Here is a 24,339-nt window from a genome sequence, read left to right as displayed (position 1 = left end):
TCTGTTGTTATGTTTTTGTGGCAACTGGTTGTGGGTTTTCTTCTTTTTCTGATCCTACCATCTGATTCTGCCAATAATATTCTATAAAAGTATAATATGATATGACAACATAGTAACAACATGATTCATTTACAGTCTTAAAGTGTCATACCACATTGCTCTTTAATGTTTCCAGAATGAATGTCAACTGGACTTTTGTTTTCTTTATTTTTATAGAACCAAATTGCCATTGCTGGAGTGATTGACCTGGGAACAGTGGAAACATTCCCAGTGTTCCGAGCAGCCCAATGTGGTCTTATTGACCAGGACACCTGCCGTGTACTACTGCAGGCACAGCTCATAATGGGTGGGCTCCTCCAGCCTGCCTCCCCTCTCAGTCTTTCACTGGAACAAGGTCTAGCTCAAGGACTAATTGACACCCATACCAGACAGTCTCTTTCTGAGCTAGAGAGTGCCTTGCTTTTGGTGGAAAATACTAAGTCTACAGATGACCAACAACAAAATGTGTTGCCAGTAGCTACAGCCATGGAGTTCGGGCTCATCAGAGAGGAGGTGGGACTTCGCATTTTGGAGCTCCAGATGAACAGTGGAGGCCTGAGAAACTCAGTGGGAAAAATGATGAGTCTGGAGCAAGCAGAAGACATGAGACGCTTGACTCCCAGAACCCTCACAAAACTCCAGTCAAGGCAACAACATAGAGAGCTGATCGATCCAAACACAGCTGAAAAATTAAACCTATATGAGCTACAACAGCGTTGTGTCCTCGACGATGACTCCGGTCTCCTTCTCCTCCCTATCAAACAGCAGCCTGGAGGAACTGTCTGCCTCCGGTCTGGAAGAAAAGTTGGCATATTCCGTGCAGTCCAGGAAGGTCTGATTGATCGTAAAGTTACTGAACGACTTCTTGAAGCTCAGCTCTTTGCCGGTGGTATTGCTGACCCACGGTCTGGCCACCGGTTGACAGTTGATGAGGCTGTTCGTCATGGGCTTATGGACCAGGATCTAGCCAGTGCTGTGTTAGCACGACAGCTGCAAAATGGGGGAATTCTAGACCCTTTCAGTGGAGAACGCCTGGATTTGGAAGAGAGCATTCGCAGGGATCTTCTCTCTCCTCGTTTGGCTCTGTTGGTCCTTGAGTCTCTTTGGACTTTCATGGGAATACTCTGGCCTGAATCCGGAGAACTTCTGCCCATTGTTGAGGCTCTTCAACAAGGAGTGATCTCAGGAGAGCTGTCAAGGAACATCCTAAGGCAGCGACATGCCATTGGGGGTCTGTACAACCCAGAAACCCTCCAGGTGCTTCCCCTAAACCAGGCTGCTGAAGAAGTCCTTGAGCCCAGTGTTGTCCGTTTTCTCAAAGACACCCACATCCCAGATGTTCTTTCCAGCGTGAACCAGTCAGGTACCCCATCTCTAAACCGCTTGAGCTGGGGTTCCACCAGCTCCTCTCCACCTCCATCCTCTCCATTGCCATCATCATCTCTGGCAGGCCTTGTCTGGAATGACACACCAACACATGGAATGGATCCTGAAGAGCAAGCAAAATGCAAGCTGCTGCATCACCTCATGACTCACAGCTATGTGGATGCTCATTCTGGAAAACGATTGGTGCTACTAGACCCTGAGTTGGTGGAGTTGGTTAAAGCTACTGAACTGGTTGCCGGAGACTCTGTTTATGGAAGTCGGGTTGAGCCACAAAGCAGTTTGACCACAGATGAGCAGGGGAAGCTGCAAATGGTGAGAGAGTTTAGTTCGGCTGATGTAGGAGTGAGTGACAATCAAACTGAGGGTAAGGAAGAAATCTCTGATGTAGTCACACCAAGCAAGGAAGTTGAGACTAATGGTACAGGTAGTCTAGAAGAAAGGTATGGTGGAGAAAATGACAACAAATTGCCGCACAAACCTTCAGTAACTACAGAGAATGCAGCGAAAAATGAAATTGATGTGGAAAAAGATGCAAAAGTAAAAGCTCAAAAGAAAGAAATATTCGATCATGGAAGTTTAATGGCTTCAGCGAAAAATCTTGAAGGCCCAAATGAGCTGGTAGCAACTGAATCCAAACCCAGGGATAGTGGTGACCAGCAGGAGACTAAAAGTACAACCATCACAGTAGATAGAAAAACAGCTACGGTACCACTGAAAATGTTGAAAGAACCCATCCCACTAGGAGCAAAAACAAATGAAGATGTTAAATCAACAAAATCTGATGATAGGAAAGATATAAAGCATTCCCAGACTGAATCAGTAAAGACCAAACAAAAGGTGCCTATAACTGAGACTGACTCAAAGCATACTAAACCTCAGAATGAGATCCTTGAATCAGCGGTGGAGAAGCAAGGGGAGGATGCTGAATTGGCGAAGTTAGTGCTAGAGCTCAAACAGGGAGGTGTGATGACAGAGGAAGGGGAAAAGCTGCTCCCAGATGAGGCAGTAGCTCAGGGTGTCCTTCCCGCCCACACAGCAGTTAAATTAATGGCTCAGACAGGTCTGTTTGGGGGTTTCCTAGATGCCAGCAGCGGTGAGTCACTTAGTATGGAGGATGTTATGCAGGAGGGTTTACTAAATGAAGATCTAATGTGGAGTGTCCTGAAGTCAGATAAAACCCTTGCAGGAATTGTGGATGTAGAGAAAAGGCAGATCTGCGGGGTAAGGGAGGCAGCTCAGGCAGGGCTGATCGACCCCAACACCGCTGCTCGACTTTTAGAAGCCCAGGTGGCGTCCGGGGGGATTGTTGACCTACGCAGGGATAAGAAGGTCTCTGTTACTTTAGCAGCAAACCTGGGACTGATTGAGGAGGATCAAAGAGAAGAACTGGTGGCACTAGAGAAGGCATGCAAAGGAAAGGATACCGATTCAGCAACAGCCCTCACTAAAGCTAGTTTACAGCTACAGATGGAAGGTGTTATTGACCCAGAGTCCAAGTCTCCAGTTCCTCTGGAGCAAGCGATTCAGAAAGGGTTAATTAGATCTGAGGAGGCTTATCAGGTGTTGGCAAGACAGGTGGCTGAGGGTGGTATAATACATCATGATTCAGGGATGAGGCTGTCTGTTCCTGATGCTGTAGATAGAGGACTAGTGGATCGGTCCATTGCTCCTGGGCTGGAAGAACTAGAGTGGGTCTACCAAGGAAAAGTCAGCCCTTCATCTCACCCAGAAGCTGTCGTTTTCCAAGCATCGACAGGAGCCATTTTAGACCCTGACTCTGGATGTAAACTGACTTTGACAGAGGCAGTTTCTAGGGGTCTTCTGGATGAGAATATTGCCAGTGAAGTCATGGCCTCTTCTACTGTAACACGAGGTACCCTTGACCCTGAAACTGCACGCATTGTGCCTTATTCTGAGCTTGTAAATCAGGGTAAGATAGATATTGAAACAGGCAAACGCTTCTTGGAGGTGAAACCATTCAGAGGTGTTCGGGATGAGCAAACAAGAGACAACTTGACCCTTCCTGAGGCAGTCGCGTCAAAGAAAGTTGACCCAGTTCCAGCATTGAGGCTGCTTCAAAGCCAGGCAGACAGTGGAGGGATCATTGATATCAGCACTGGAGAAAGGCTCCCCCTACCTGAAGCCTGTGAAAGAGGTTTAGTTGAAGACGGTATGGTCAAAGTAATAGCCACCAACCAGTTTTTGAAAGGAGGCTTAGTTGATCCTGCCACTGGACAACGAGTCTCTAGTCTCGACGATGCAATTGCAAAAGAACTGATCCCCAGTGACGTGGCTTCAGAGATTCAAGAGAAATTGGCTTCTGTGGAGATGGAGGGCGATGAAGGTAGCGCCACACCTGTTGCCTCATCAAATTGTACATACAGCCCTGCTGTTATATTGTCAGTGTCAAGCCCAGACAGTCCAGCGAGCTGGTCAGACCTAAACACTGAGGTGCTTTCAAGATCTCCACTTTCAAAGAAAGGTTTAGGAATTACACTGGACGATTGGAAGACATCTGTAGTATCAGATCAGTCACTGTTTTACGACCCTACTACAGAAGAGGACACGATTGAAGTGCCAGTGGAAGAAAAGGCTTTAATTGAGCCAGACCAATCCATTGACCTCTTGAGTAAGTTTGCTACGAATGTTGAGAAAAGAATTCAGGAAGCCATAGAAGAGATCATACCACAGACAGACAGCAATAAATCAGAGTCTCTTCCAGAGCATAAGCTTGATGGAAGGCTACAAATAGGTGTGAGTGAGACTGAGGATAAACAAAAGGGGAAAGTTTTCACAGATGCTGTTGTAGAATCCATTCAGGCACGAGATTCACAGGGAGGAGTCAGAAAAGGAGCTGCTGTTTTAAAGTCAGTTGGGGAACCTGTGAAGGTCGGGGAAAAGGACCGTAGACCCAGTGATGAGAGCACATCAGTGGGTCATCATGATTCTGAAGATGGAAACCCGACAGGTTTTGTGGCAGCAGAGATTGGAGATGACAGAGAAAGCAGAGACAGCATTGAAGTGTCAAAAATGGGTGATTATAGAAAGAGTGACGTGGCAGCACAGAGAGATGATGTTGTACATAAGAAGGGTAAAAAAATGGAGAAAGATAAACCTTTAAAGGTTGAGATCAAATCCAGCACTGACGCTGAGCAGTCAGACCGGTTATTGAGCTCTCCATCCACAGAGGCAGAAAGCAAAAGCAAGAAGAAGAGGAAGAATAAAAAGAATGGAAAGCATAAAGAAGCAGAGAAAGAAACACATCCTCCAGAGGTAAAACATCCATCTCAAATTGATCAAGCTGATGCACATATTGAAGGGCAGCCTGAGGTTATTGATGTAGTCACAGATGAGCTTGCATCACAAGACAAATACGAGGAAACAAAGATTCAAGGTCGGGCAGCTTCCACAAGGCCTCCCAATGGAGAAAGTGGAGCAAAGATTGACGGGAAAATTGATGCTGAAAATGATTTGGTAAAACAGGAACAGGAAGCAATTCCAGCCACTCTGGAATTCACAGAATATGCTACTGAGCCAGAGGAAGACAACATAAAAATGGCATTATCGAAGGATACAGAAAAGGGTGTTAAGAGGGATGAAGAGATGAAAAGGGAGGAGCAGAAAGAGAAAGTTGAAATGAAAGCTTTGGTCTCTCAGCAACCAGAACAACCAGAGAGCCGTCAGGAGGTAAAGAAGAGGAAGGAGCAAGAATTCCCTCAGAAGTCTGCTCTACCAAACAATGAGAAAGCAGCCTTGATACTGAAAGCCAAAGAGAGCATCCTTAAAAAGGTGTTTGAAAAGGGGGTGAGCGAGAAGCAGGCCGCCGAGGAGCTGCAGGCACTGCGCAAGGATGTGGGGAAGAAGGAGAGTCAAGACACGACTGTAAAGGCACAATCTCTGCCAGCCAATGCTGATGGAGCAGAGAGATATGATGTCAAAGGTCATGGTGTCAAGAGACCCGATGGTTCACCAAAAGAGAGCGAGGAAGAGATGAGGGTCAAAGAAGACAAAAGGGTCAAAGAAGATATGACTGAGAAGAAACTTTCTGTCAAGGAGGACATGGAGACCAAACTTTTGGAGACTTCTTCAAATGAGAGAGAAAAAAACAGGTGCGTTGGAAAGGAAGACATTGAGACCACTCCATCGGTCCAGCCTAAAGAAACTCAGCAGAGTAAACGAAAAAAGAAGAACAAGAAGACCAAGAGTTTAAATGTGACATCCAAAATCGAGCCTGATGCTGAGAAGTTACAGACTGATGAAAAAGTGGATTCTGAGTCGACAATAACAAAAATGATCGTAAAATCTACAATGGCAAAACCAGATTCAGATAACTCAGCTTCTGGTGAGGAGCAAAAGATGGAAAGACATACCGATGGTCAGTCAGCCAGTGATCTCATCAGACCTTCAGTTTGTGATAAGGCAAATGAAGCGGATACCTCTGTAATCAATATTAAAGGAGCTGAGGCCGGCCGACAAAGTCCACCGTATTTACGTCAATCAGAAGAACCCGATTCTCACATTGAGGAACATGTCCAGTTGGCAGAAATTGGGAAAGAAGAATCCCATTCAGAAACCAGCAATGCTGCAAAATCAATTGACTTTTCTCACAAAGCTGTCACGAGCAAACCAGACATCCAACCCACGGCTCAACCCATGTCTGCTGGCACACAACCCAATAAAGCAGCAGGGAAAGGTAAAAAGAAGAAAAGGCACCAACCCCCTCAAGTTGATAGTACCAATGTTCCTGAATCTTTAAAAGACCAACAGCAACAGCTCAAGTCTCAAGAACCAGCACCTTCGCTCTCAGAAGATACTTCAACTGAGTGTGAATCACCTGGAGTCTCTCAGTCTGATACAGCCTCTGAAAGCTGGGGCGAGGGAGAGGAAGATGTCGGAGCGAGTCGAGAAATTGTGTCAGACGAAGAGGGGACGCCATCCATGACTAGCAAGGTAAAGAAGTAGCAGGATATAGATTTCTTTAGGAGCTGCTGTATACATTTATACACACCTGTTGTTATGTTTTATTGTGTATTTTTCTATTCCCACAGTCATCGTTGATGCGTCAGGAGTGCTTGGAGCGCGACCAGCGGATTGTAGCCCTGGTCTCCATAGTAAGACACGTCGAGGTCCGACTCAAACAGCAGCAACAGCAGTCGGTTGGCCGCAGCCTCATCGCCTTGGATGACATCATCACACAGACTGAGGTGAAAGAATATGCGTACTTACCTGATAGATATACGCTGTTATGTTAAAGCTGAAGTAGGCGAGATTGGAGCAAATATGATTAAAAAAAGGTATATCGTGACAGTAGTACATGAAACAGGTAACCTGAAAAAAGTCATGTGCCTCCGTGTCCTCCGGTGCTCCTAACGGCATCTGCAAGATTTCACATACCGGAGGAAAACAAGCAGTAAGAGCTGATCTGAGGTCTGCTGTCCATCTGCCGTCTATGAGAGCCGGCTGTCAATCACTCACCAACGCTGATCAAATATGAATCAATATTCTGTTACGTTAATACCTATTTCTCTCCTCAAATGTTCTCAGAATCATCTTGTAGTGCACGGTTTAGCTGTAAAATGAGAAAGTTTGTGACGCCGCCGCCATTGTGAAATCTGGTGAAGGAATGCCAAGTTACGGTTCCGGAGCACAGCCAATAGGAACGCTCTCTCTGAAATGACCTGTGATTGGTCAAAGTCTCCCGTCACGGGCTAGATGTTCTAGAGCCTGAAAACAGAGCCATGAGGAGGAGCAGAAGTCTAGTTGTCTCTCAGAACACTTGAATTACAATATGCTGAAAGGTTATTATGGACTTTTTGCCCAATGATGCTAAAAATATACTGCCTAATGAAGCTTTAATGTAACGCCAGCCAACATCAATGTAACTTTGTTTTTTTTTAATCATGCTTTTTATTGTTTCCTTAGAGAATTGACTACAACAACCTAAACCATAACAAATAAAGTAATATGCACATATAATAACGGATAGTAACTGTAAATTGAAAAAAAAGTATTAAAAAAGAAGGGGGGAGAAAAAATTGTAGTATTACAAAAAACAATTAACAAAACTTAAATACAAAAATAGTAAAAATAAATATTTAATAAACTAAAAATGATTAAATTAATTAGAAAATATTATTATTATTATTATTATTATTGTTAACATTATTATTATTAATAATAATAATAATAATAATAATAATAATAATAATAGTAAAGGAATACAAATAAATTAATTAATAAAATTAATTCACACAGCAGATTATCAATGTACCTTTGTCTCGGTTGTACATTTGGTTCCCAGTATGAGAACAAAAAGCTGATTAACGGATTTAGGGCCGTCATGATATCAGATTTTCACAACACGATTATCGTGGCCAAAATAATTCATGATAATATTTAACTTTGTTTATTTTATATTTTGTATCTTTTTTGGCAAAAATAACTCTCAAAATAGGAGTGCAGGGAGGTGGAGAGAGAGAGAGAGTCTGTAACCATTACTGTAGATATAAAATGAGTGGATTATTACACAATATTATCATATGGTTATTATTAACAAGATATCATTGTTTCGTTTTTAAATATCACGGTTGTTGTCAATACAGCTATATTGGGACACCCTTAAGCGGATTAGTCTCTTACCGTACAGCATCAAGAGAACTTTTGTTTTCTTCTCCTAATCCGTCTCTCAGACTCTGGACCTTGAGTTGCGTGATTTGGAGCCTGCGATCAACGAGGACGTGGAGGCTGCTGAGGAGCTATTGAAGCCCCGACCCAAAGGCGTTCCTCCGCAGCTCCTACTGGCTCTGGAAAAGGACGGGCGGAGCTTGGCTCGGGGATACGAGACTGCCAGAGCGCTCTCTGAGGGCATTCTGCAAAGTCTGCGAGACCATAGAGACTCATATAAGGTAAAAGAAGCAGTCTAGAGGAAAACAGGAAGGAGCATGTCTATTAGGGGCTCATTTGTTGTAGAGGTGACATGGAACCATTCTTCTCATGTGTACATGTTTGATATTAATCACTTTGACAATTCTCTCAGGAGGCAGTAACAGCTGAGCAGAAGTCACTGGGAGGACGGGTGGAGAGTCTGCTCGCTTGGTTGAGGGAGACGGAGGCTCAGATGAATGGAGGAATGGCGGGAATGGAAAAAATGGAGAAGGCAGAGAAAGATGACAATCAGCTCACACAGCAGCTGAATCTCTGCAAGGCAAGTTGGCGAGCTAATTAAACAAGGATCATGTGGTAAAATTCTGCAATTATGTTTCATTAAATCTTGTAAACATTATGTTCCGTTTGTGAGGTGCTTCAAAAATCACAACTCCATGAGTTGATACATTGTTGGAATTTGTTGCCCTAGAGGTCAGGTTTATGTCTTTGCACCGCTCTTTAAGGCGCATTCATTCCAAGAGCGAAGCAAACTTTTCGTGCAGCGCGATTACATACAAAGTCGATGGGCAAGGCGAACAGAAGCAAAATCGCAGCGTGCGACGCGAACATCTGAAATTTGCATCAATGCGGGAGTTGAAATATTTCAACTCGAGTGTGAAATTCGCGTGACGCTGTGTCGTGAAAGCCTATCAGCGTTGAGATTCTCCTCCTGACGTCACTGACGTCACTGACGTCCTGACGTTGTTGAATCAGAAATGGAGGAAAACATATTGTAGCTGTCTGTGGTCACCCAGAGCTACGATAGCACATCATATCTGTACAGAGACCGGACAATACTCTGTGTACGAATGTATGTGTAAACAACGTCGCTGCCGTATTTACTATAGGCGCGTGCTTGGTGGATCTTGTTGGGTCTCTAAACTATGGTGTACGGTCTAAGACCTGCTCTATATATAAAACGTCTTGCGATAACTTCTGTTGTGATTTGATGCTATACAAAAATAAATTGAATTGAATTGAATTGAATTATTTAGTGTTGATGGAACAGCTGCATAGCCTGGCACTGATCGATCCAAACTCCATTCAGAAAACAAGCATTTTAAAAGTTGTTTGCTTGTCATCTTGCTGACAGACCTGACAAAGCATGAATTCAGACTTTTTACAAATCAGCATCATTATGTTGTTATTTCGGCATCCTTTTGATCTGTTTATTGCAATTAAATCACAGCATAATCTGTTTGTTTTGGGTTCATACCGCAGTAGCGACATGTGGTTTGCTAGATAGAGTCAGTGCAATGGCACTGTATGTGAATACAGCTCGCCACCGGGTGATGTTATGAACCTAGACATGATGGCGTTTGGTTTTCTCTGGAACTTCCACAACATGTACAAAGCAGCAACAGTGATTTTTTTTTCCATGGTTGATGGCGGAAAGAAAAGTTGTTGATCTATGTAGACAAGCCCCTTCTCCTCTCTGGCACGTCTAGAGACAGTAACGCGAGTGAACACAAATGATCCCGTCGGTAAAGCGAGGTGAAAAAGTGGCTTCGCTCTCGGTGTGAACACGGTATTAGAGCTATGGAGGATTAACACATTTACCCCCTTTTCTTTCTCTTGCCTTTAAAGGAGCTGCAGTCCTCCCTGATGGCTCGCTCCAGCGAAGTCAACGACACGGCCTTTGACATCCAGGTGTTCATCTCCGAGCGGGCCCAGGACCTGGCCCCTGAGCAGAGCAGGCAGCTTCTGGGGCAGCTCCAGCAGCTCCAAAAGGCCTTCCACCAAGCATCCGGGCAAGCCCAGGCCTGGGCCGACGCCCTCTCCGCCCAGAGAGAGAGGGAAGAGGAGCGGCAGCGCAGGGAGAGAGTGAAAGAAGAGGAGAAGGACAGAGAGAGGCAGAGTGCGAGGGAGAGAGAGGTTTGGAAAAAGATGATTGAGTCGGATTGGTTTGAAACGCTGCGCTGTTTCTCACTTAGGACATTTTAAATGCTTTCATATACTTCATTACACAGCTTTGTTTGTCATGCTGTTAACTATTGCCATGCTTCCTTACACAAGATCGTGGTACTGTTCTGTTAAGCACTCACGTTCTATAAACTCATATCAAACTCATTTCCGCCTAGAAACTAGAAGAGCCTGATGTAAACGAGCTAACCTCCACCTCAATCATACATCACTTCAAACCTATTCTCATCATCTCATAGCTTGATAGCGACCCACTGACTGCTGCTCTTGTTGCATAAGCTTTGCCTCTTGACACGGACCGTATCACCACCTTCACTCCCACCACACAGGCTTTTTATTCCAGCGTGTTTTGCTACTCTGCATGTCTCATAACATGTGTGTTATTAACCTGTTTGCCTTGCTGTTCCAGATTGCCACTGAAGGGAAATCGCTTGTGTCACGGCGGTAACAAAGGCTAGAAAAGCCTCGCCGGCTACAGCGCTTAACTGTTTTTCCTCGTCTCACCTGAATACAGAGGAGAAAGAGGAAAAAATAAACCTATTTGTTTGATTCCTCTCTGTATTGTTTGTTGTTGCTTGACCAACATGATGTGAAGATACTATATGCGTGTCTGTCTGCGTGTGTGTGTGTGTGTGTGTGTAAGTGTAAGTGTGAACTCTGGACACAAACCGCTCAAAGCTTGGCAAAGTGTGCACTACACAAGAATTTAGTGTAAAAACTGGTGATTAGATCAAATACTGTAAAAAGGGTCTGTTCCTGGTACGTGATCTAGTTTCTGATCGACTCATGCCTGTATCAGTTTATCTCACATGTTCCTTCTCTATGGGTCTTTTTTCTTCCTTCTCTCCTCGTTCATTTCTCTCAGGTGGTTCAGCAGCAGAAAGCCGAATGCTCTCAGAAACTAGAAGGTCTCACCACGTGGTTGGCCGGAGCTGCCAGTTTAGTGGCCAGTCAGAAAGGCGGAGCGGAGTCAGGTGACGTGAACGTCTTGCAAGAGAAGCAGAAAAGACTAAAGGTATGAAACTTTCACCTCCACATCCAGAATCTAAAGGCCACATAAACCGAATAATAATAATATGAACATGTTAAACGTCTTTGACTAAATTGATTTACCCCTCGCTCTCCAGGAAGCACAGAAGGACCTCCAGACCAAAGAAGAGGGCATCGCTGAGACCATCCGCTCTGTGGAGGAGCTCCTAGCAGACCGAGGAGGAAGCCTGAGCCCAGAGGAGAAGGCGAACCTCCAGGGGGCGCTAGCAAAAATGAAGGAGCAGTACAGTGCCCTTAAAGATTCAGCAAACACGTCACTGTCAGAGCTGGACACAGCCATCAGCACAACTGTGCAGCAGAACACACAAAGGGTAAGTAGATGAGAGGGTATAGATCAGGGGTCAGCAACCTGCGGCGCTTTAACTCCTGTCCAGTGGCTCCCTGTGGAATGGAAATGAAGAACTGTTTTTTGTTTACATTTTTAATTTTATTTATCATTGTTGTATGTCTATGGTACAACAGAGTATTAGGGCCACATTGAGGGAAAAAAATAAATCTGAGATTTAGAGAATAAAGTTGTAATATTACGAGAATAAAGTCATAGGTTTATGAGAAAAAGTTAAGTTATTAATTTATTCTTGTAATTTTACATTTTTTTTTCTTGTCAAGTTATGACTTTAATCTCATAATATTATGACTTTTTTTCTTGTAATATTATGATTTTATTCTGTAAATCTCAGATGTTTTTTCCCTCAATGTGGCCCTAATACTCCGTAGTACATTTGCTCTTTGGCCCTCACTGCATTAGACTTAGATACTATATACTTAGACTATAAACTGTGTTACCTTCATCACAATGATCAAATGTTTTGCTACTCCAGACAGATTTATTTTATTTTTTTGCCTAAAATGTCTCTTTTGAGAAATGGTTGCTGACCCCTGGTATAGATATACATATTGTAAAAAAAAAAGTACCTTTTTTTTGTATTCATCCTCCCCTTCTTCTCTCCGTGCCTCCAGGCCAAGGCTGTGGAGGATCTCCAGGAGACCCAAGGCCAGATAGACTCTATGCTGAATGAGTTGTCCTCTCGTAACCAACCAGGCGGGAGAGGAGTCGGAACTGGAGCGCCCCCAGATCATACTGATGCACCGTTCTCACAGCCAGAGGGCGCTGTGATGTCACACACAGAGATGCTGCAGGTTAGACTCTATTCTATGTGTAGCGCATTTACAACTTAAAACATCTTAGTTACAACATTACCTAGTTCTGACCTTTGACCTCTCCCCCAGGCGGAGCTTCAGCAGCTCCAGTCTCAACAAGCACAGCTGCTCCAGATCACCCAGTCGACCCGTTCCCTTCTGGACCAACCGGACTCCACTGTTCCTCCTGAGGAGAAGCAGCGTCTCCGGGCCGCCCTGGATCAGCTGCAGGCCCAGCACCAGGACAGGCTGCAGAGCTGCCAGGTACTCCAGATATACATGGATCTACATGCAAGACCTGACCTGCCTAATGGGCCCTGATCTGTCATATGTGGACCCCTATGGGGTGCCAGTGTTAGTCCCTGGGTTTCACCTTTTATATGTTAGTGATGGGGACTCTTTTCTTATAGTTAACTGACTGCTACTGTCGTAACTGTTTCTTCTAGGACCGTCTGAGGAAGTCTGAGGCTTTGAAGGATGAGCTGACGAAGTTCCTCCAAGAACATGGAAGTCTAGGTGCCTGGCTGGAACAAAACGAACAGGAGCTCCGTTCCCTGGGGGAAGGAGAAACCGACGCACAAGGACTGAAGGGCAGGCTGGAGGAGCACAGAAAGGTACGCACGTTAATAACATAATAGACATTTCTCTCTGCATTGTTTTTTGTTATTAATTCACTTTTTAATATTTAAATGTGCAGCTCCTCATGGAACTGTTTATCATTCCCTTTTAACTGGCTGCAGATTCTCCACAAGAGGGAGCTGTTTAGTCATGTCAGACCAAATTTACACAACCAATAGGCCGGTTCAAGATGAACTGCGCCTCACCTGGGGGGGGGGGGGGGGGGGGGGGGGGGGGGTTAAAAGAAGCTGCAGTTACTAGCTGATTCCAGCAGCCTTCAAAGAATTTACAGGAAGTCACAGGAAAGGTTACATCATGTTAGATCTGATCTGTAGACTACTTGTAGTTTCCAGACCATATTCAGATTTATTAATATTTGTTTGTAAATCTATGTGGAAGTGTGTGTGTGTGAATCTGGCATTGCATTCTATCCTTTATTATTTTTATGTCCGCCTTGTAAAGCATTTTGTAATGAACCCTCGTTTTGATGAGTGTTATATATAGATAACCTTCATTATTATAATAATTATTATTATCAAACCTTCATTGCACAACTTGAGACGAATATCCTACAATCTAGAGTTAAATATTACAATTACACAGAAAGTTGTGACTTTCTACAACACGTGGTGTTTGCTGTCAAAACTGCGAGCCGCAGCATTTTACACCATACTCGCCAACCCTGAGACCTCAACAATAGGGAGGATTTTAAAACCAAAGCCAGGGTAACTGCAGGTGTGAAAATGCCAACACCGTGGCTCTACAATTGGATTCTATACTGGCTGAGCCTGGTTTCAGGTGCTTTGAAGTGAAGTGAATATCACTCACTGCATCTGAGCCCAGTGTAAAAACACATACTGCCCAACTGTGCTTTTTTTCCCTTTAATTATCCATGGAAGACTGAGTTTCCATGCTCACTTTCCATCCATCCATGGTCCTGATTTACACTCTCACAGTCTGGGAGCCACTGGGAAACTCCACCGAAGCAGTTTGGGATAATCGTCTTGTTAAAAGTCCCTTGATATCACATTTGCAGTGTTTTATATCCTTTCCCAGTCATTCAGGAAACCTGCTGGTCATGATCATGATTTCCATTAACACTCTTTATAAAAAAATTTTCCGATATCGCACATATCTGCATGAATTTGTCCCCCGGCTGACCTGTAAATGTGTCCTGTGTTTCCAGCTTGCTGAGGATGTCATTTGCCACAAGGCGGACCTTCGCTTTGTTTCCATCTCCGGTCAGAAGGTTCTGGACTCCGTTCAAGGAGCTCTGGAGCAAGTCGGTGGTTCAGACCCAGCTCTGGACAGCACCAAGCAGCTGGTAGCTGACAAGCTGCAGGATGCTAACCACAGATACACAACCCTACACACCAAGGTGAGCGATACTAGAAGTTGTGCTCGATGAATTCGTTCTTACACTTTGTCCTGAATTTACATTGGAATTCTTCGTCGGTGTGTGCAGTCAACAGAGTTGGGCGGCCGTTTGTCCGGCCTGTTGGAGAGGTACCAGCAGTACCAGGATGAGGTCGTCTCCGTCCACTCTTGGCTGAGCGCTCAGGAACAGAACCAAAGCATAGCCAAGCCCAGTGGGGAGACAGATCCCCAGAACCTGCAGAACACACTACGACAAGTACAGGTGAGGATTACAAACATTAACATTTACACGAGGTGAGGAGGAAGCCAGCTTTTTTCAGAGTATGGAAAAATGATCTGGGCCCATTGACAGTCATCTGTCACAGCTTCTACATCATGTTCTGACCAAAAAAATTTTAATTGATTCAAGAAATTGACGTCTGGAAAAAGGGTGGAAAATGGAAAGTATGTGGGAAGCTCGTCTCGGTTAGAAATCTCAGCTATAGAAATGGTTTCATTTTGACTCTCAACGTGTGTCATCTGTCCTCAGCTGCTGCAGGACGAGCTGGCTGAGCGTTCGGTGCAGCTGGAGAAGGTGAAGAGAGCAGGAAGAGATCTGGTCAGTGCAGACGAGTCTCCTTCCCTCAAAGCTGTTGACATCCTCTGTGCTGCAGGTAACAGAACTCACCCAATCTCAGAATTTTCAGATGTAAATGGATGGATTTAAAAATGACATTTTTATTTTGCCCCCTCCTTCTCAGATGGCTTAGAGAAGAGGTTTAGCTCCCTCTCTGCATCTGTGTCAGAACGGGCCGAGCAGCTGCAGACAGCTGTGGCCCAGTCGGTCAGCGTCCAGGAGGGCCTGAAGGGTCTGCTGGGCTGGCTGGACAAACTGGTCCTGAGTCCTGGACCAGTCGAGCCCACCGCACAGGCTGTACAAGACGCCCTGACACAGAACCAGGTAGGATTAAACCCAGAGGAAACTCTGCTAGTTTCCTCAGTGAAGAGACTTATTGCACATCTAAAAAAATATTGCATTGCAAGTGTACATTTTTCACTTGTCCTCTTCTTTTCCCAGAAACTTCGCCAGGAGCTGCTCTCCCGGCAGGGCAGCGTGGAAGCAACGCGAGACTCTGTTTCCAAACTCCTTCAGAGCTCTGACGCCTCCACGGCCTCTGGCCTCCAGGGCGCTCTGGATGAACTGACTCAGCGCTACGCCGCGGCACAGGCCAGCCAGGCCGAGAGGGAGGCCGAGCTCAGAGGGCTGCTGCCCTGGCTGGAGAGCTATGAACGACAGGGGGCGGACCTCCGGGTCTTCACCCAGAGCCGCCTGAAGGCTCTGAGCCCGGCGGGCCAGCCGGACCGCGGCGTGGATGACTATAGGCAAACCATTGAGGTCAGCAGAGGTGTCAAATATATATGAATAAGTCATCTGCAGTACGGTCTCACTTGAGTTATATGATTTCAAGGTTCTGAGACCTCTTAAAGCCTCTAAACCAGGGGTTAGCAGCCTTTACTATCAAAAGAGCCATTCTAGACAAAAAAAAAAAAAAATCTGTCTGGACCCGCAAAACATTTGAGCATTGTGATGAAGGTAACACAGCTTGTAGTCTAAGTATATAGTATATAAGTCTAATGTAGTGAGGGTCAAAGAGACAATGTACTACGGAGTATTAGGGCCACATTGAGGGGGAAAAAGTCGTAAGAAAACGAGAATAAAGTCATAATATTACGAGAAAAAAAGAAAATAACACATTGTTACAACTTTATAATATTCCGACTTTATTCTCATAATACTACAACTTTTTTCCCGCAAACCTATGACTTTATTCTCATAATATTATGACTTTATTCTTGTAATATTATGACTTTATTCTCGAAATCTCAGATTAATTTTTTTTCCTCAATGTGGCCCTAGTACTCCGTCATACCATAGACCTACAACAATGATAAATAACAATGTAAACAAAAAAAACTCCACATGGAGCCACTGGAGAGGGGCTAAAGGTTGCTGCCCCCTGCTCTAAAGGCATCAGCGGATTAGTTCTACCGTCGGCCCGTTCAACACTTCTGTCCTGCTTGTGTGTCTTTCCTCAGGAGGTCAGGTCCGAGCTGGAGCAGGAAGCTGGCCAGCTGAAGTCCTTCTGCAACCTGGGCATTGAGCTCAGCCAATCAAAAGCTTTCAACAACACTCAAAGCGTATTGGATAATGTCAAAGGAGTGTCCGATGAGTTCACCCAACTGGAAGCCAACGTCAATGAAAGGTAAAAATGTTAACAGAACATGTGAGAAGTGCCGTTTCTATGCAGCCATAATTGTTAAGTCTAAACAATCAGTCTTAAATTGTTGTAAAATTTGTGAACAAATATAATTAATGAAACATTACTCAAAAGTTTTCTGGATCTGCTCTTTAAGGGCAAACATTTCCAGAAGAATTTATGTTCAGACGAAGGCCGTGATATGTGTAAATAATAGAATAATCATTTAACGAGTACAAATAATGGTCCAAAATTGTAAAATTGCAAAGTCAAAAACTTTACAATTTTCTTGAGGGAGGACTCCCAAATATCCCAATATCTCCTAGTGTCTTTTATTCACTGTAGAAGTTCAGAATGTGGAGCATCCTGACTGGGACTCTGCTCCTAAAACCTGAATGATACCCTACTATAGGCTATTAATAAAACAGGAAAACACTTTAACTATTAACACTATGTATATAATGTTCCAGTTGGACTATTATTGGAGTATTATAAGCCTACTATAGATGATGCATAGCCCAAGTATAATAATAGCAATAAAATCACAGCTGATTATGACTGACACAGTACCACATGCTTAAAGAAATAATAAATAAATAGAAATAAGTTGACAGAGATTGCTGATACTGGCAGATACACACGCCAACATGTGAATAAGAGGAGCACTGGCACTTATTTTTTTCCACTTCAGGCACCGGTAATAGGAATGATTATCTTAAAAACTAAATATTTTAACAGCCTAAAAATCTTTTTAATCCCTTTCTAATAAATTCCGCAGTGTACCATAGATGTCACAAAGGAGCACCAATTACAAAGCTGTTATTGATCATTCAGCTGTATAGTATATTTGATGTTAAAGTATGTAGGGATGTCACGATACCAGAAATCTAGTAGTCGATACCAATACCAGTGAATTTCAACAATTCTCGATACCCAATTCGATACCACGGTAAAAAAAACAACAACAATAAATCCCATGTAATTCAACACCCACTCTTTTATTAAAAACATTTGAACATTACAAAAAACAGAGGCATGTAGCCTTTAAGTAATAAATAAAAAGAATTGATCCATTTTGTTCATTTTGGCATATCAGCGTCATGTTATCAATCGATAGTCAGACGACGGACACTACATGCTGACCCTGAATGCATCTTGTCCGTCAGCTCAGAGTAGCAGGAGTAGGAGCAGAAGGATTTATTGTCGAAGTGAAAAGCAAACGCACCTATGTGGCAATATTTCATGTTTAATCCCGACGCTATAAGAGAACCATAACGTTAATGAGGTAATCGCCACGTGGTGGTATGGAGCCGTCGCAGCCGGTGTGCACGGAGCAACGGCGCCAGATAGACCCCCGCAGCAAAAGCTCTACCGGAGAGGCCAGACACACCGCCACCCGACAGTAAAGATCAGAGTCAGCGCTCTGCGCATGTTGACCGTCATCTTTTCTTGTAAAATGTCCGGTGTAATCGGTGACACCGGTGATTTTCCTCACTGTCACATCACTACCAATGACCATTACAGGCATCCTACGGTACCGTCGGTACTGTAGAAAAAGAGCACCGTCACGTTTTTAAAATTTTGGCATCGACTTGGTACCGAAGTATCGGTTCTCGTGACATCCCTAAAAATATGAGGGTCAATTCCAGTTCGACTGACAGCAAACCAGATAACCTCTAGAGACAGAAGGAGTCAAGCTGCTTAAACATTAAGATGTGATTAGATGTGATGGGCCTGCTCATACCGGCTCTGCAGGACAGACTTACGCTGCTGGCATATCCAAAAATTAGTTTTCTAAATTTGTAGCCCTCACGGAGTACCAGTTGCTATGCCGACCCGGTCTGACGTCGTATCAGTGAGCAGCCACACTTGAAGCCTGTCAGAGGGGGGGGGGGGGGATTTATAAATACCATCAGTCTGGTGCAGATTTATTGGATTATACTTGGGTGTAGTGAGCCAGTCACATAAGAACAACCAATATAGGCTGTTTTATGGACATATTTCAATATGTCCTGATCAGATATTAAGAGATAAAGAATGTGACATCTATAATCTAAAACATGGGTATCAGTAGCTTGTTAGTAACCTTGTTGCACTCATAGAACATACTGTACATGATGTAAGGGGATTATTTACTGCGTTGAATGATGTTTCACAGCAGTCGGTTACTGTACACTGTGCTTGTGTGTGTACTGTATCTGTGGGAGCTGATGAGCAGGCCCCGGGTTGCTAATATAAGCAGGGTGGACACGGCTCATTGTCCGTCCTATAAACGGCCTACTCGGATGACTACCGGCCTCGCATCCCGAGGGGGAGAAAATAGCAGCGTGATAATGATACCGCTCCACGCCAGACGACGGACTCCTCAGAGCTGTTTTGTCTACAGCCACTCAGCACTTTTTCCAGCCATAGCCTCGAGACAGATCACGTACAAAGAGAGGGAGGTCAAGGCTGCGATAACGCAGGCCAGTCTGGACCTTTCATTCTCCTTCTCAATAGTGTTTCTTTTGTATTCTTACATTATTAGTGCTGATTCAAATATTGAATCGTGATTATTCACAAATTAATTACACATTTTTAATCTGTTCAAAATGTGTCTTAAAGGGAGATTTGTCAAATATTTAATACTCTTATCAACATGGGAGTGGGCAAATATGCTGCTTTATGCAAATTAATGTATATATTTATTATTGGAAATCAGTTAACAACACAAAACAATGACAGATATTGTCCAGAAACCCTCACAGGTACTGCATTTAGCATAAAACAATATGCTCCAATCATAACATGGCAAACTGCAGCCCAACAGGCAACAACAGCTGTCAGTGTGTCAGTGTGCTGACTTGACTATGACTTGCCCCAAACTGCATGTGATTATCATAAAGTGGGCATGTCTGTAAAGGGGAGACTCGTGGGTACCCATAGAACCCATTTACATTCACATATCTGGAGGTCAGAGGTCAAGGGACCCCTTTGAAAATGGCCATGCCAGTTTTTCCTTGCCAAAATTTAGCACAAGTTTGGAGCGTTATTTAGTCTCCTTCCCGACAAGCTAGTATGACATGGTTGGTACCGATGGATTCCTCAGGTTTTTTGTAGTTTCATATGATACCAGTATCTTCACTATAGCTTTCACTGAGCGTGCTATAACCTAAAAATCTATAGTTGCATTCATGCGTTTAAGAAATTAGCGGCATTAAAATGAATTAGTGTTGTTATTGTGTTAACTTTGACAGAGAATATAATAGCTTGAGAGTGATCATATGATTACTTTACTTTGAAATGAAAACATCAAAATGTGATTTAAGCTGAATTTCCTCTCCTCTTTTCCTCCCCCCTCTCCTTATCTTTGTTCCCCCCTTCATACACCTCCTCCTCCTCCTCATCCTCTCTATCCTCCCTCGCTGTTCTTCACACCATCCTGTCCTCCCTTCGATTTCCTCTCACAGGTTCGCTGCCATCCAGGCCTGTGAGCAGCAGCTGCTCGGGTTCCGCGGCCTCTCCGGCTCTCTCCTCAGATGGCTTCAGACGGCGCAGGACCAGCTGCCGTCCAAAGAGGCCAACCTCAACACAGAAGGCCTGCAGAGGAGAGTCCAGCAGCTCAAGGTGTGCACATCTGATCATTTATACACACAATACAAATCAAAAAGTCTGCATCAAATGTAACAAAAGGAAAACATTTATAGGGAACACACCGTTTGAATCCAGCGACTATGTCAGGTGCTCAATGACTCAGCAAAATGCATTGTTGCCTTCAGGACTTGTTGAATGACTGGGAGTCCCAGGGATCGAGGGTTCAGGAGCTGAACAAGACGGGCTCTGAGCTGGAGTCCCTCATCATCGACATCACCGCTCCTCAGACCAAAACTGGTAAGAGAAAGGACAAAACCATTCTCCAACTCTCCCTCACTTTAAATCACTTCTTTTCCTCATTTTACCAGTGATGTGAGGTGAGAGTCAAAGATAATATAGGTGCTTGGAAATAATATCACCAAGGGCTTTATGAAATGATTTAATGAATGATTGAGAGAAACAGTCTTGTTAGGTTTTGAAATGGTTCAGGAGTCAGAAAGGAGGGGAAGCTTTACAGTCAAATACAACAAAACCACAAACTAAGACCTCAAGAATTATTATATAGATGAATTAACATCTGTCTGTTCTCCAACTATCTAACTATGGACTCACTCTTCTAGAAGTGCATTGCCCTCTATAAGTCTCTAAATCTTATCTACATCATTTCTTAGTTAAATCTAACCGCTCATGTGTTTTTGTGGAAGGCAGATGGATATACAGTATATAATTTATCATATCGTTAATTAAAAGTACAATTTTGAGGAAGCACAAATACATTTTTGTGGTTGTTAGGATTTGGGATGGGTACCTAAACCCGATAATAAACGGGCACCGGTGCTAAATTATTATTATAAGACCGGAGTATTGAAAAGCTCTGACGTCATCGGTTCTTTTATCTGTACTTTTTAACATTTTGGTGTAATAATTATCACGCTGCAGCATCTCCTCTGCTATCTGTGTCTACTACACACACACACACACACACACACACACGGAGCAAAGTCAGCCAATAGCAGAGCAGAGAGGCGGCGGTGGAGACAGTGAAGGGAACCAGGTGAAGTGAAGATAACTAGGACAACTACACTCGATACTGTAAATGCAGTAAAACCTTAAAAAGTAAAAAAAAACAATACTTCATCAATACACTTGTTTAACAAGCATGAACATGATATAAACATGTAGAAAAACAACATTTCAATCTGTCTTATTTTATTGACATTCTAGATTAGTTTCTAGTAAGATATTAATGAGTATATAAATATAAATAATAAATACATTCTAATCCTGGTCTGAATTTATTCTTTTTTTAAATATTATATTAAAGGGACTGTTTGAGATATAGCTGAAATATAGAGTGATATTGTGCTTTTAGCTGACATGTGTCACCTCACTGTTCTGAGTGATGCTCGTTCATGTCTATGTAGAGCGAGCACAAGCAGAGCGTGAGCAACAGGACGCTGACTTTCGTTTACTTAACGGCCACAGGTGTCGCTGTTAACAAGACATTTCTGATTCTTACAAACAGTCCCCTTTAAAAAGCAATTATTTAGTCATTAAAAAGAACCGATAAGAGTATGGATAAAGAACCGAACCGATAAAGAGTAGTAGTATCAATAAAATGCTAACAGTACCCGTCCCTAGTTAGGATTGGATCAGAAAGCAAAACATTTGCAAATGTTGAAATTTTAGAAATGACACAAATTGATGTAAGAATTAATGTTGCCCTTTTGATACAGTCATGAAATGTCTGTGTCATGTAGAGTAAAGACCGGGGGTATCATTCCTCCACGTCTTTCTCACTACTCTCGTCTGTTTCCGCGGGTTTTGTGCGACGTGTTCGGTTCTCCCGCTGAGCTCCGTGCGCACTGAAGTATTTGTGAGTTGGCAGAGCTTCTGGTGCTGTAGAGTTTGTGTTCGAAATTGAATTGAGGGAAAAAAATCCTCAGTCCTGTTTTGTGCGTGACCATTGCTTGCATGAGTGTGTTGTAGTGCCACTGTCTCAGTCAGGTGTGTGTCTCTCTCCCAGGTGCTCCTCAAATCAATGGCTCAGCAGGTCCCAGCAGTGTCAATGGCATTCACACCTGTAAAGGTGAGCCCTCTCTCTCTCTCTCTCTCTCTCTCTCTCTCTCTCTCTCTCTCTCTCTCTCTCTCCTTATATAGCCTCCTGAAAATGAGTCTCTAAGATAAACTTCCTTGAATTGTGCTCCAGTTATATATTGGTGTTAATGGTTCACTTTGAGAGATTACTGTACTGTTTTCTGTTTTACTGTTTCCACTGTCCTATACTGTCCTGTCTCTGTCTGCTGTCTGTCCACGCAAAACATCTGTTAGTGGCAAAAAAAACACATTATTTCAACATCAGGATCTGCAGGCCTCCCCTTTATCTGGGCTGCCCAACTGTATTCCTTATTAGCCTACCTCTAACTTCTGTTTTTACTTATCTGTTTTTTATTTTCCGTATCTGCCCTGCTGCTATTTTCTCCTCCATTTTTGCTAAATGCTCCGCAATGTTTTCCCTTTCTCTCGTTGTGCCCCTCAGACCTGACAGAGCTCCAGGTTGCCGTATCTGATGTGAACGGTCGATACGAGACGCTCGGCGGGGAGTTGAAGGAGCGTCTCGTTCGCCAGAAGGCCTCGCTGGAGCAGAGGCAGAAGGCCAGGCAGGGCACCGATGAGCTCAAGAGCTGGCTGACGGACAGAGAGCACAGCCTGAAACAGGGACAGACCGCCTCACCCTCCAAACCTGAGGCGGTACGCGCCCAGGCCCAGGAGAACAAGGTAAAGGACTGAGTCCATCTATTGGGCCTGTTTAATGACCCTTTTCCTGCATGAACACTGAACACCGAACACCATGCAGTAAAATCACCTGGTATATGTTCTAATCTTTGCCTGTTCCTAAAACACATCTTTAACTTAAAGGTCCCATATTGTTAAAAGTGACATTTTCATGGCTTTTATATTATAAAGCAGTTTTAAGTTCTATATAAATACTGTGAAAGTATCGAAACGTTCAATAAATGGAGAAATACACACAGCCCGTATTCAGAAACTGAGCGTTTGAAACAAGCCGTCAGGATTTCTGTCCATTTGTGATGTCACAAATCTACAATATTTAGACCATTACGCGGTTTTAAACATAAACATTCTAAATGGGTCCCAGTTTATTTCCTGTTGCAGTGTATGTTAATGACGTCAGCTGACAGAAAGTAAACAAGGACCCAAGCTGTTGCTTAGCAACGCAATTCTGTTGCAATTCAATTGAAATACACTAAAACGGAGCGTTTCAGACAGAGGGTGAATACAGGTACATTCAAGCAGACAGTACGAGAAAAATTATGTGTTTTTTAAACATTAAAGTATGTAAACATGTTCTAGTAGAAACCCAAAATACAAATATGAACCTGAAAATGAGCATATGTCCCCTTTAAGCCACATCCATTTTCAGTTTTGTGCCCACATTGACACAAACATTGTCTTACCTGCTGATATCTAAATTCACACATCTGAATATGTTTGCTTTATCTAATTAGAGTTCACGGTTTGTTATTTTTCATCGTCTTATGCCGCAGCTCAAATTCCCATGAGCTAGAATGAGCTAGAAACATGAACCTCAGCCCAATAACTGGAAATGATGTACGATTGTTTCCCAAGAAATATGACTCTCATTGGCCACATGTTGGCGCTGTAGGACTCATTCCACCAAGATGCACTATAGAACGCCACAGGAAGTCGTTCCTGCCTGTGGCCATCAAACTTTACAACTCCTTCCTTGTGTCAATAGACTGGACCTGGACTTATTTCACCCATCAGCTGCTATAATGCAATACTGACTTAACTCAACTCTACAATCATTTGTGCAATATTTCAACTGTGTAATACTGTGTCAATAACACTGAATTTATACTGTACATTTCAAGAAATATTCTTATTTAATTCTTATTTATACCATTCTGGCATTCATATTCAACACACTTATAGATCCCACTTCTCAGCATCTTGTATTTACTTATTTGCACCGTGGTTATATTTCATACGTTGCACGTCTTAATGCAAATATTTGTACATATTTCTT

The 24,339-nt window shown here is 43.4% G+C and overlaps 1 protein-coding gene across 1 annotated transcript in view; it reads left to right on the top strand.

Moving 5' to 3' along the window:
• macf1a (microtubule actin crosslinking factor 1a) overlaps positions 1–24,339 on the top strand; it is a 177,229-nt gene that overhangs the window by 48,984 nt on the left and 103,906 nt on the right. The window contains 20 exon segments of the mRNA XM_037794207.1: positions 217–6,375; positions 6,474–6,629; positions 8,115–8,330; positions 8,462–8,629; positions 9,937–10,224; positions 11,138–11,287; positions 11,400–11,633; positions 12,283–12,462; positions 12,553–12,726; positions 12,909–13,076; positions 14,267–14,458; positions 14,546–14,719; positions 14,987–15,110; positions 15,198–15,397; positions 15,515–15,832; positions 16,534–16,700; positions 20,144–20,300; positions 20,453–20,564; positions 22,294–22,356; positions 22,807–23,045. Coding sequence (XP_037650135.1) covers positions 217–6,375; positions 6,474–6,629; positions 8,115–8,330; positions 8,462–8,629; positions 9,937–10,224; positions 11,138–11,287; positions 11,400–11,633; positions 12,283–12,462; positions 12,553–12,726; positions 12,909–13,076; positions 14,267–14,458; positions 14,546–14,719; positions 14,987–15,110; positions 15,198–15,397; positions 15,515–15,832; positions 16,534–16,700; positions 20,144–20,300; positions 20,453–20,564; positions 22,294–22,356; positions 22,807–23,045 — 9,639 coding nt within the window.

The sequence above is a fragment of the Sebastes umbrosus genome, chromosome 15, assembly GCF_015220745.1.
Source record: "Sebastes umbrosus isolate fSebUmb1 chromosome 15, fSebUmb1.pri, whole genome shotgun sequence".
Taxonomy (NCBI): domain Eukaryota; kingdom Metazoa; phylum Chordata; class Actinopteri; order Perciformes; family Sebastidae; genus Sebastes; species Sebastes umbrosus.
The sequence above is the reverse complement of the archived record's forward strand: the minus strand, read 5'-3'. Positions and strand labels throughout refer to the sequence as shown.